The 14,071-nt window shown below is 42.4% G+C and overlaps 1 protein-coding gene across 1 annotated transcript in view; it reads left to right on the top strand.

Annotated features, from left to right (window-relative positions):
* Positions 1-14,071, top strand: part of LOC136626559 (heparan-alpha-glucosaminide N-acetyltransferase-like) — a 315,606-nt gene that overhangs the window by 75,519 nt on the left and 226,016 nt on the right. The window contains exon 6 of the mRNA XM_066601610.1: positions 7,243-7,325. Coding sequence (XP_066457707.1) covers positions 7,243-7,325 — 83 coding nt within the window. The remainder of the gene's footprint in view (positions 1-7,242; positions 7,326-14,071) is intronic.

The raw sequence follows: 14,071 nt of genomic DNA on the forward strand, positions 1-14,071 counted from the left end.
TACGTACACCCTTGAAGGGAAGGTTTTCTTCACAAATCTTTTCACATAGGACGTATCAGAAGATAATTTTACTGTGTCTTCTCTTTAATTATGCAAGTTACATCCAGAATCGTCTATAAACAAATGAAGCACTTCTACTATATATCCTACTAGCTGATATACCCAGCTTCGCCCGAGTTAATTCGGTACTGGTGTTTATCTGGTGTTCATACAGAAAATCTTATGAAGTCGTGGTTACTTTAGAGTACAAATAAATTCAGATAAGATAGATTTAATAGTTTAATGGGAAATAAATTAAATTTTTTTCAAGATTCACAATTTTATTGTAAATTATCACGATTGGACAATGAATTTCTCAAAAACACCTGCCTATTACCTGAAGTTAAAGGCCAAAAGGTAGAATGTGTGCCTAAAAGAGCTTTCCTAGGCTTTATATATTTTTGAAAAAAAAATCTCTTTCATAAATTGTATTTCTTGCTGATTTTCAGTGCATAGGCAGATAGAAGAAAGATTTTTCTCCAACTGTATGTAAAAATTTCCCTCCACAAAATGTCCACCCCTCACACGCTGCTCATTACACACAGGTCAGTTAGATTTTTCTCAGTGTATAGGCAGATAGAAGCGAGATTTTCCTCAGACTGTATGTAAAAATTTCCCTCCACAAAATGTCTACCTCTCACACGCTGCTCATTACACACAGATCAGATTCTTCTCAGTGTATAGGCAGATAGGAGAGAGATTTATCTCAGACTGTATGTGAAAATGTCACCCCACAGAATGTCCAGCTCTCACACGCTGCTCATAACACACAGATCAGATAGATTCCTCTCAGTGTATAGGCAGATAGGAGAGAGATTTATCTCAGACTGTATGTAAAAATGTCATCCCACAGAATGTGCCACCTCACACACTCTCCTCATTTTAACCCTGAAAGGTAACGCCCCTTTTTATTCAAATTTTCTATCCAGACTGAAGGTTACAGCCCCTTGTTATACTTAAAGGCATACTCCATCCCAGCAGTCCATGTCCACTTCCTTTTGTACTTTACAGTCTTTCAATACATACGATAGTCAGTTTTATTCCTGTCAGTATATACTCAAATTTCTAAATGCGTTTTGTTTTGCTGAGAAGATAACTGTCTCATATATTACAGGGTACAGATATGTTATTAGTTACATAACATAGGAATGGTCATGCCAAATTTCAAGTTTGCGCAGTACAGATGTGTGTTATTAGTTACATTACATAGGGGGTCACTTACTTTTATGCATAGGATTGAATAATCAAGTTGCAACCCTTTAAATTTCCAATATTTAGTATGCAAAGAATGGTCATGGCAAATTTCACATTATTTGCGGTAAAAATATGTGTAATTATTTGTTGCATCGTGAAGTGAATTAGATTACGTACATAAAATTTGGACGATAATTCTTTTGCGCTTAGAACTTTTCCTATTTATAACATAATCAATGCTCGTGCCAAATTTCAAGTTTCTATGGCACCGGGAAGTAAGAGAATTAGATTACGTATGTAAAATTTGGACGCTAATTATTTTGCGCTTAGAATTAAATAATCAAGTTGGGACCCATTAGCTTTTCTTATTTATGACATAATCAATGTTTGTGCCAAATTTCAAGTTTTTATGATATCAGGAAGTGAGAGAATTAAATTCTGTACTAAAACTTGGATGCAAATTCTTTTGCGCTTAGAATTGAATAATTGCGTTGAGGCCCATTAACTTTTCCTATTTATGACATAATCAATGCTCGTGCCAAATTTCATGTTTCTACGACATCAGGAAGTGAGAGAATTAGATTGCGTGCGTAAAATTTGGACGCTAATTCTTTTGCACTAGAATTGAATAATAGAGTTGGGACCCATTAGCTTTTCCTATTTATGACATAATCTATGCTTTTGCCAAATTTCATGTTTGTACGACATCGGGAAGTTGGAGAATTAGTGGCGAGTCAGTGAGTCAGTGAGGGCTTTCGTCTTTATATATATACTAGCTGATATACCCGGCTTTGCCCGAGTTAATTTGGTACTGGTGTTTATCTGGTTTTCACACGGAAAATCTTATGAAGTCGTAGTTACTTTAGAGATACCGAGGAAAAAAATATGTTCACCATTTTGCATCGTTCTTTGCGTTACCCAGGAAACACCATGTGGAGGTAACCATTCAACGTTTCCTTAATATAAAATGACATCAGGAAGTGAATTAGATAACGTACATAAAATTTGGACGCTAATTCTTTTGCGCTAGAATTGAATAATCGAGTTAGGACCCCTTTACTTTTCCTATTTATGACATAATCTATGCTTGTGCCAAATTTCATGTTTTTACGACATCGGGAAGTTGGAGAATTAGTGGCAAGTCAGACAGTCAGTCAGTGAGTCAGTGACGGCTTTCGTCTTTATATATATAGATCAATGCCCGTGCCAAATTTCAAATCTCTATGACATCAGGAAGTGAGAGAATTAGATTACGTATGTAAAATTTGGACGCTAATTCTTTTTTGCTTAGAATTACATAATAGATTTTGGACCCATTAACTTTTCCTATTTATGACATAATCAATGCTGGTGCCAAATTTCAAGTGAGAGAATTAGATGACGTACGTAAAATTTGGACGCTAATGCTTTTGCGCTTAGAATTAAATAATCAATTTGGGACCCATTACCTTTTCCTATTTATGACATAATTAATGCTCGTGCCAAATTTCAAGTTTCTTTGACATCGGGAAGGGAGAGAATTAGATTACGTATGTAAAATTTGGACGCTAATTCTTTTGCGCTTAGAATTGAATAATCGAGTTGGGACCCATTAACTTTTCCTACTTATGACGTAATCTAAGCTTGTGCCAAATTTCAAGTCTCTATGACACCGGGAAGTGAGAGAATTAGATTCCGTACGTAAAATTTGGACGCTAATTCTTTTGCGCTAGAATTGAATAATTGAGTTGGGAACCTCCTAACTTTTCCTATATTGGACATAATCTATGCTTGTGCCATATTTCATGTTTCTACTACATCGAGAAGTTGGAGAATTAGTGGCCAGTCAGTCAGTCAGTGAATTAGTGAGGGCTTTCGTCTTTATATATGTAGATAATATAGATATTGACATATTGCTTTTTACATGTTCTGCGCACGCACTGGTCTGTGAAATTCCAGCATGTATGAAGTTCGAAGTGCACCCAGAAATAGCAGCAGCTGGGGTGGGGTGTAGGCTGAAGCCTGTGGCCAGAAGAGATGGTCCTGGCCCGCCCACTGGACTGAACTTGCGGCATTTGCATGCAGCACAGAAAGGTTTTTTTTTTAGCAGGAATGCTTAGAAATGAGATAGTTACAAACAAACATTCAGTAGTTTGTGACTGTACTCTGTCTAGTATGATTATAACCATTGACAGCTCCCTTTAAGTGTTATTCCCACTCATGCACCACCTGCCCCCTGCCGCTACAGACATCAGTGGTAACACTATTAGCACTGCTGACTGCTGCAGGCCACATTAACTGTAAGGTTAACTTCACAGGGATATGAGTGCATGAATCACTGCCTGATATTGCGCTCACCAGCGTGTGATTTCGCCACGGATGCAAGGCGTTTTTGTACTAAAACTGCCTTGCATTACTTCAGGGAAGTAGCAATCCTCCACAGCTGACAGCTGCAGGGGGGATCGCGGAGTGTTTTCCATTGTTTTCAATGGGGGGACCTTGCATCACATCGCACTGCGTGCACCTAGCATGTGGTGCGATGCTGCCACTGGCCCCATTTAAAACAATGGGTGATGTGATGTGAGGGCATGCCCAAAGACAGGATGTAATGGGTTTTTTTCCTCCCGCATCACATCAAGTGTTTGATCCCATTCAAGAGAATGGGGTTCATATTTGTGTGAGATTTGGGCTTCTTGCAATGCACAAATCTTGCCCGTCTAAAGCCGGCCTTAGGGAACAGGGTTGCCAGTTGTCCAGACCTTTCTGGACTTTCTGTAAAAACAGGGACTTTGTTTGTGAGAAGTGTTAGATGAATTTTTTGAAGTTGGTGTTACTCAGTTCATGATTGTAACTATTGCCCTTCTACAGCTGACAATAAATGGTGGTAATGAGTTCATATCAGGATCTGACCTATAGGCCATATCTGCACAGGCTACAAAATCTCGCTACAAAACATCCTTACAATGTGAAGTCCATGATTTCCAATGGGTTCTTTCACATGAGCGATGTTTTGTAGCAAGATTTTGTAGCCTGTGCAGATACAGCCATAGGCACATATTACTTATATCATTCAGTATGGTTGTCTAATGTGTCTGTAAAAAATGTTGGCTGTCCGTGATTTTTGAATAAGCTGTCCAGGACAACAAAAAAATTCAGGTTGGCAGCCTTGTAAGACACATGTGGCAAACTCAAAACCCGGAGGCCGAATCTGGCCTGCCATGTCATTTTATGTACCCCATGAGGTCCAGACGCAGAAAGACTGGCTCTCCACTTTCTTTAGAGGATGCAGAGGGAGCGACGCTGGTGCAACATTCCAGAGGGGTGACCCTGTGAAGAGCTGGGAGGGACAAGTACTGTCTCGTCACGGTGGTACTTACCAGGCTCTGGTTCCTGAGGAATGACATGTAGCCAAAGCCAGAGCAGGATCGTAGGCCAGCTTCGACACTCCTTTTGCAGGGAGTGCCAATAAAGTGGATGAGGGGGGTTGTAGTAGTATGTATCACTCGTGCCGCCACCGTTCCCACACACACCGATATTCTATGTGGTGGAGTATTAAACACGGAGACTTGTGTATAGTACCTTGGGTCCCTAGAAACGGTTAGGGCCCAGTATAACTTTTACTTGAATATTAACTGGTATAACAGGTAACACAGGTACAATTCACTTTTAGACACTTACAGGCTACGGCTCAGAGGTAGGGAGGATACACAGAATCTATACGGCCCTATAGTCCACATTATCTGTATGTCACCGGTACTTGATTGGGAGCACTCTGGAGGAGGAAATGGGATGGGGGTCACTCCACATACACTCTTACAAGAACAATTATTAAAGGAAGGCTTAGCCAATATAAACCCTGTACACCCGATGTGTGGGTGTCTCACCAGAGTACCTCTGTGCGGTGATCCTGATGATGAACGGCCGCACAGGAAAAGCCTGTGGTGTGAGCAGGTACCTGTTTTAGAAACTGGGGTTGCTCTCTCTCTCTGTTGCTGGGACTCAGTCCTCTCACATCCACACTCCAAGCACTATGGGATGTCGCTCCTCTTCCTCCATTTTCAGCTACATTGAAGCTAAAGGTGCTTCCATCTGGCTCTGTGTTAGCACTCAGTAGCATGCAAGATAGAAGACCTTTCCCACTCTCAGACACTCACATTTACACCTTCACTTATACCACATGACCCAAGAGAATAGAAACATTCAGCAGACAGAGCTGACAGGCAATGATTTTATTGAAGTTAACCCATCAGATGCTGCAGCTATGCAACACACCTACAGAAAATGACAAGACAGCTTGCACAGTGCATCCACATGAGACAAAACATGTATGACATTTATGGAGGGGACCAGGATGATGTTCTGGGCCACTACACTGGCACCTGCTCCCTGTGCTCCATTTTGGATTCTGAGCTCCAGTGCACCTGCACACCGCTCTGCAACTCACAGGTGGGAAGCTGTCAGTAGGAAGGAAGCTCGGGGGTTAAAGAGGTGGAAGGGGAGAACCCTATCATAGTGCATAGCCATGTTAAGGAGTACCTACATGGGTGTATGCAGTTCTGGTCCATGAAATACTATGGAGCGTAGTTGTGCATGAGCAGGGTTTCTTCTTTCCTAAGCTTTTCAAACTCCACACGATAGTGCAGGAGTTTGAAAAAAACAGCGGGAAGTTAGGTGCCGCCCGATCTTACCTGCACATAGTATTAACTATGTGCAGGAAAGTTAAGGCAAGTCTTACCTTTACTCTTCTGTACTATTAACGGGCGAGAATCCCGATAGTGAAGACAAAACCACGGAAATCAATGATTTCATTTTGTCCCATTATGCGTCCGTGATTATCACACCCGTGTAAAGAAGCCCTAAACTGTATATATTAGCGTAATCTGGAGCGCAAATAAGCCTGTGTGAATGAGCCCTTATAATGCTCCTGTGGCCCTCGGTGTGAGGGATTAAAGTGTGTAATGAGTAACTGAGTTCTGTGTCCCCTCTCTAGTCCTGCTCTTTAAAGCTAGGAAAACATATGAGCAATGCATGGCCATATTTCTCCAGCAATACCGTTTGGTGCGTTAGATACTGCCATTGAGGCTACATACAGACACATTGACACAAACCTTTAAAGGGGTTGTCCTGCGAAAGCAAGTGGGTCTATACACTTCTGTATGGGCATATTAATGCACTTTGTAATGTACATTGTGCATTAATTATGAGCCCTACAGAAGTTATAAAAAGTTTTTCACTTACCTGTTCCGTTGCTAGCGTCCTCGTCTCCATGGTGCCGTCTAATTTTCAGCGTCTAATCGCCAGATTAGACGCGCTTGCGCAGTCCGGGTCTTCTGCTTTTCTGAATGGGGCCGCTCGTGCCGGAGAGCGGCTCTTTGTAGCTCCGCCCCGTCACGTGCCGATTCCAGCCAATCAGGAGGCTGGAATCGGCAATGGACCGCACAGAAGCCCTAAGGTCCACCGAGGGAGAAGATCCCGGCGCCCATCTTCAACCGGTAAGTAAGAAGTCACCGGAGCGCGGGGATTCAGGTAAGCGCTGTGCGGTTTTTTTTTTAAGTCCCTGCATCGGGTTTGTCTCGCGCCGAACGGGGGGGCTGTTGAAAAAAAAACAAAACCCGTTTCGGTGCGGGACAACCCCTTTAAGGTCCTTTTACACGGAATGATTATTGCTCAAAAAATCGTTTTAATGAGCAAAAATGAATGATAATTATAATTATTCAGTCTAAACGCAGCCAACAATCAAATGATAGAAAATAAATCTTTTGCTTATCATTCATCGTTCATTTCATGCAGCATAAAAATCATCATTGGCTTGTTCACTAATCGTTCATTTTAAACAGCAATCGTTGAGTCGCTCTCAATTATACAGCGAATATGAATGACTGAAGTATTTAATGAGCAAACAATGTATCCGCCGGTATAAACACTCAGACATCGTTCGTTCGTGCAAACCATAAATCGTTTTGCGTAGAAGCACTCTCGGATTTAGTAGAAACTTTCCATACAGACTCATCTCCTTCTGTTTTATTCCAGGAACCTGATGTATCTGTTGGGCAAAGACAGAATGCTGAGACCCCCAAACACAAACGGCTGCTTTCTCTGGATACATTCAGGGGGTAATGTATGATATAACCCTGCTGTAAAGTAATATTATGGGGGCTCTTCTATAGAATGTCACTTCTTGTAAGTAGCGCTTGTTTAGGGTGCGTTCACACTTGCAGGTTTTGTTCAGTTTTTTATGCAGTTTTTGAAGCCAAAATCAGGTGGGAATCATAAAAAAGAGACAAAAGATGAAGGATGGATACTATTTCCCTTTTTTTCAATCCATTCCTGGTAAGAATCCTGCTAGTCAAAATGAAACCATTGAAATAGTTTTAACGGCGTGATTTTCACGACCGCATAACGGGACAAAATCACAGTCGTCTATTTAAGCCCTTGGAATCGCAATTTTAGAAGTGTAACATCAGTCTGAGTTTCTCAGATCTATATTGCGCTTGCCAGTATAAATGCACCCTAAAGTAGATTTCTGGGAGCTGTGAAAGTGATCAGGCTTTCCTGACACCGTTGCTCCATGCACTCATCTCCATTGATCTCAGGCCATGTCTTGAGCCAACGGACCACTGCAGCTTTATCTCATTTTCTTTATTTAGTAAGAGCTCAGACTGGTCTGACTGCTGCTACAATCTGTTTGCCTTGTATCTTTCTGTAAACTTCTGCTGGTTCATGAACGGTGACGGTGATAGGCACAAACTGACCACCACTTGCTGTGATAGGCACCTACTGACCGCCTCTTGCTGTGATAGGCAGCTACTAACTGCCTCTTGCTGTGATAGGCACCTACTGACCACCTCTTGCTGTGATAGGCACCTACTGACCACCTCTTGCTGTGATAGGCATGAACTGACCACCACTTGCTGTGATAGGCACCTACTGACCGCCTCTTGCTGTGATAGGCACCTACTAACTGCCTCTTGCTGCGATAGGCACCTACTAACTGCCTCTTGCTGTGATAGGCACCTACTGACCACCTCTTGCTGTGATAAGCACCCACTGACCACCTCTTGCTGTGATAGGCACCCACTGACCACCTCTTGCTATGATAGGCACCTACTGACCACCTCTTGCTGTGATAGGTGCTTACTGACCACCTCTTGCTGTGATAGGCACCTACTGACCACCTCTTGCTATGATAGGCACCTACTGACCACCTCTTGCTGTGATAGGTGCCTACTGACCACCTCTTGCTGAGATAGGCACCTACTGACTGCCTCTTGCTGTGATACGCACCTACTGACCCCCTCTTGCTGTGATAGGCACCTCCTGACGCCTCTTGCTGTGATAGGTGCCTACTGACCACCTCTTGCTGTGATAGGCACCTACTGACTGCCTCTTGCTGTGATACGCACCTACTGACCACCTCTTGCTGTGATAGGCACCTGCTGACACCTCTTGCTGTGATAGGTGCCTACTGACTACCTCTTGCTGTGATAGTCACCTACTGACTGCCTCTTGCTGTGATACGCACCTACTGACTGCCTCTTGCTGTGATAGGCACCTCCTGACGCCTCTTGCTGTGATAGGTGCCTCCTGACGCCTCTTGCTGTGATAGGTGCCTAATGACCACTTCTTGCTGTGATAGGCACCTACTGACTGCCTCTTGCTGTGATACGCACCTACTGACCGCCTCTTGCTGTGATAGGCACCTCCTGACGCCTCTTGCTGTGATAGGCATCTACTAACCTCTTGCTGTGATAGGCACCTACTGACAGCATCTTGCTGTGATAGATGCCTACTGGCAGCCTCTTGCTGTGATAGGCGCCTACTGGCTTCCTCTTGCTGTGATAGGCGCCTACTGGCCGCCTCTTGCTGTGATAGGTGCCTACTGGCCACCTCTAGATTGGGCATTAATGCTAAGTGGGGTTCCTTTTGTTGTGTGAAGGTCACTATAAGCAGCACTAACTGTGTGGGACCAACAGAGGCACAAAAATTGGGACAGTACTATTGTGTGGAGTACCACTGGTTGCATTATTACTATGTTAGGTACTATTGAAAGGTGTACTGTGTAAAGGTGTAGATAACATGGTGAGGCTGAGGGAAAAGCAAGGCACCAAATATGTCTGCCTGTCAAATTCCACAGAGAGAGGTTAGGTTGGGAGAAGTTGTCATTGTGGCGTGGGCCAGATACAGAAGAAAAGGATATTTTAATCACTTATATGGTCTACAAACCACCAGTGTAGAGCTGGTATCTACTGTTATGTAGTCACTGTATGCACTGCTGCAGATTTACTGATGCATCTGTTGTACAAACTGCAAAGTGGCCCACTGAGACTCTGACATCCAAGGGCCCATATAAACTGGGGCCGGCTCTTGCTAATTTTGCCTCAACTATACTAATTGCAGTTATAAACAATCTGCCAATGAAGTGTGGCTTGCTGACTGTTAGGATAGAATGCAATAAAGCTCCTAAACACCCTTGTAGGCACCTGCTATTCAAGCATAAACAGTACACCCTTCACGGACCATGGTTCGGAGATGGATCCAGCACAACTACGGAGAGGGATCATGGCATGATTACTCATGTCGTCTGTGCATCTACTCTACAGTCTGAGCTGACATGGCACAGCCTTCCTCTTACAAAAATCATTAGAAGTATTATAAATGTTTGATATATTTATTGGATGGATGATACCTAATCAAGAAAGATAATTGTGGTGTGCTTTATCACATGGTGCATTATGTGGGTATTCTTCCTTTAAAGAATTGCTCCAGGGATATTTGTGGTGCCATGCAATGATGCGCTATTGTGCAAGATTAATGCTGATGTGTGTATGAACTTGACGAAAGGCTTTTAAAACGAAAACATGAGAATCCTTTATATATAATATGCTGTTTGGGGGTATTAATTCGGGTGTAATAACTACCATGTGAAATAATTTTGACTTTAGCTATTTGCCAATGTCAATTTTTGTAAAAAGAAAAAAGTTTGGTACCGTGTTAGCCAGTAGAGCAAAATCTGATTGTTCTCAGCAACAGAAACCAAGTAATCTTGTAGATATGATACCTTTCAATGGCTAACAAAAATACGTGATGTTATAGCAAGCTTTCGAACCTTACTTATGCGTGAGTAAGGACCCTCAGTAGGTTTGAAAGCCCCCTATAATATCATGTATTTTTGTTAACCATAAGAGGTATGATATCTACAAGATTACTTGGTTTCTCTTGCTGAGAACAATCACATTTTGCCAATTATTATATGAGAGCATGCTACATTATAGTGTACAGCCGGCACAACGCACTGTTATTATACAACATTTTAAATTGAACTGATGACTACATTTATTAGCCCTTTCTAATCCACTGTCTGACCTATGAAGACATTATGATTTAGGGCTGTACAGCTCCGATTTTGGAAGACGTCCGTTGGGGTTCTCTTACTGTATATTTCCAGCCTCTCTTCTGACGGAGCCTATCCAGCATGTCACCTCATGCAGTACTGGCTTTAGCCAGCATATAGCGCTGTTGTATAATAGCAGAAAAAGACTAAGCCCCCCTAGGAAAACCAGGCTACAAATTGGATTGGAAAGGGTTAATATGTTACAAGAAAAATCTATTTTATGTCTGGTCTTTTTCTCTGTGGTGTTATGCAGCAATCATGTACTGGATATGAGGTGACATGCAGCAGGATGTGAAGGGAGAGGTGGAGTAGATGATATGTGTTTTGCATTTTAGCCGTTCTGCAGTGCTCATTTATCTAGCAGTAAGCTGTGAATTGTACATTTTTTCCTTTAATATGCTGCAGAGATTTTCTGTCTAGTCATGGTGCAGCGATCGCCAGCCAGGCTTTAGAAGCTGTAGAGGATGGGGTAATTGTGGGACATTGTCCTGTGGTAGCATGCATGCAGAACAGCCTCCACGAATAGTTCTCATTATAGTGTGTACTTCTATAACAGCACACGGCTAGATGTAGGAAGCTGGAATATTCTTAAGATTGTTTCTAAAGTAACAATGGTGATGATGAGCACCTTCAGTAATCGATATACAGTATATGAGTGATAAGACAGGAGGGCCAGGCTCTACTAAAGGTCTATCTGCCTTTCTTTTTCTTTTCCTTGTTCTATTCAAAAGAGTCTTCATATGTTTCTTTGTTGCAGTTTTTCCCCTCTTTTTTGTCCTGCAATATTGTGAGTAATAACAAAAAGATATATAAGCAGAAACGGACTGTCTGCCTCCAAGGCAGTCCCTAACCTTAGTCCCTATGGTTCTAAATGATGGAACTATCAGTAGAAGGTGCAGGTGAACGGACAATAAATGACTAGACAGTTATTGCAATTAACTTTTTCTTTACTGAGGTGAATGCAGCATTCAAACTTTAAAGCGTGCCCAAACTTTCTTCCTATTTGTAGCATCAATCTGGTATATGGCTGTCTTCCTATTTGTAGCATTGCTCTGGTATATGGCTGTCTTCCACTCTGCACTACAGCCACATTACTACTCTTAAATACTTCAGGAGAATCTGCAAGACTGGGCTGCTCCACTATATACTACAGACTTGTGCTCTCTCAGGAGCTAAACTCCCCTTCCATTTGTGATCTGGATTAAATACCCTTTTACAGCTGTCCTGATGCAGCGCAGGCACAAAGGAGCTGGATGCTGCAGCAGCATCTCTGTGTTGCATCGGCACTCAATATCTTACCGTGTGGCACCTACATTCATAATGTATTCTCCCTTTGAAGTAATGCTTCTAGAGGAGATTAACATCCATAATAGGACATATGATGGAACATGGCAACATTTTCGAATATGCATTATTGTAAGGGAGAAATACCTCTGTTTTGGGGGTGGGGTGCCTTATTGGTGGGACAATTCTGTCAGAAGTCAACCATCAATTGATGATAACGCTCAACAATCAATAGTGCCAGGTTTGTAGGGCATCAGTTACCCAACACACCCTAGCACACCCTGATAACTTGACCAGAGAAGAATTTGAAGCTTGCTTAACTTATCCATAGTTAAGCAGTTGGAAGCCAACCGTAGCATACATGCTCCACTAGTGAGGCAGTGACTGGACTCTTCACAGAGCCTTTCAACGTTACTAAATACAAAACAACAACTATATTGAGCAAGAAAAGTGGCCTTGACTGCCAATATGCACAACCCCTTTCAGAATGTGATCTGGAGCGCTCAGATGATCGCCCCAGGTCCTACTCTCTACGTCCTGGCAAACAGATGATTTTGCAGGGGAAGGCCACAGCAAACCAAGCACCTCCCCTGCAGTGACTGCTGAAAATGTAGTATTACAGGATGGTCATTCTATAATACCAGGATGGCACAAGGTCCACCACAACTGAAGCTGCCCTTGCTAAGCGGCTCTTCATTCTCCGTTATAGGAGAGGGTCCCAAGCAGGGTACCCTGTTCTATGACATTCCTATGCCCTAGTGAGGCATTTAAACAGGGGATGGGACTTTGGCACAAGCCCTTAATACAGGTATAGGACCTAAAAATTAGTAAATGCTATTAATGATCACTTTATCATCATGGTCTATTAGGGCTCCTTCACATGGGCGATTTTGCATACGTTTTTGTGAGCGCAAAATTGCTTGTGTAAACTGCATCCAAGAGAACCCATTGGTTTCAATGGGTTCCATCACATGAAGCGTTTTTGCGCCCACATTTCCGTCAGCCAAAAAAATAATCGATTCTGCTGCTGATTTCACCCATCTCATTCAATGCTGTGAAACCATTGCAAGGCAATAGGTCTAATCACCGAGACACATCCACACACCACACACCTCACAATCTTAGACAGTGTTCAATACTAGTTTTAGGGGCTCTGCTCAGCCTAAATAAACTGGCCGAGGCCCAGGCTCTTGCCAACCTGAACAGTTGGTGAAGTTCGACCCAAATTTGGGCTCCACTGGTTTAGCTCGCTCTTCTCTACATACTGCCTGTTGTATTTAAAAAGTACCATTTAAGGTTATAGAAAGCCCAGTCTGCACAGGAGATTGATGTCTTTTATCACCCTGTTTTTCATCACTAAAGGATGGACTGTGAGAGTCAATTTGCGTCCCATCCTTTGGAGCAGATAACTGCATTTAAGCCATTATCTACTTAGAATCTTCAGTGATGCTCATAGAACAAACAGCAGTGTAACGAGGAGCCAGTGAGGTCACAAACAGGTTATGGGCCAATTTACGCATATCCAGCAGGCTTCCTGTGACACAGCCTTGGGAACACAATGAGCTTTTGATACATGCTATTAACCCAACTTTCACTTACGTGACCAGTTCCTGCAAATATGAGGACTCCCTTATTGTCAGACATTGACATTACTGTATTTGTGCTCTAAAACTAAACAGCATAGCAAGTTATATTAAATCAATTGTTCATTTTTAGGGCACTTAAAAATTTCCTGTTTTTAGGAATAAGTGTCCAATTCCTGGATTTGCTTCTCGATACAGCCATTATTGTCAAACTTTGCTGTGTAATTACAAAGTCTACTGAAGAACAACAGGCCTTGTAAGATGCTGATCTGTGACCTGTCCCTGTGGCCCGGGAAGTTATAGCTGTCATTAGGCAATCTAAAAGTTAAGTAGATTATTTGCAAAATGATTAAATGCCTGTTAGCAGGGTTACGTCTATCACTGGTGCGCTGATTTTCTGAGCCATGTCATGAGGTGGAGAAAAACTAAATTATTATATTACTTTACAAAAGCATAAAAATCCTTATGGGACTCAATGCTATATTTATACCGTGACAACCAACTGTGACATATCATTTATAGTAGCGGTCTCCCTTTTTGGGCTGAGGGACCTTTTCCCCATCTTAAAATGAGGGCAGTGCTCCAGGGATCCAAAAGGAAA

This window comes from Eleutherodactylus coqui, chromosome 4, assembly GCF_035609145.1.
Source record: "Eleutherodactylus coqui strain aEleCoq1 chromosome 4, aEleCoq1.hap1, whole genome shotgun sequence".
Taxonomy (NCBI): Eukaryota; Metazoa; Chordata; class Amphibia; order Anura; family Eleutherodactylidae; genus Eleutherodactylus; species Eleutherodactylus coqui.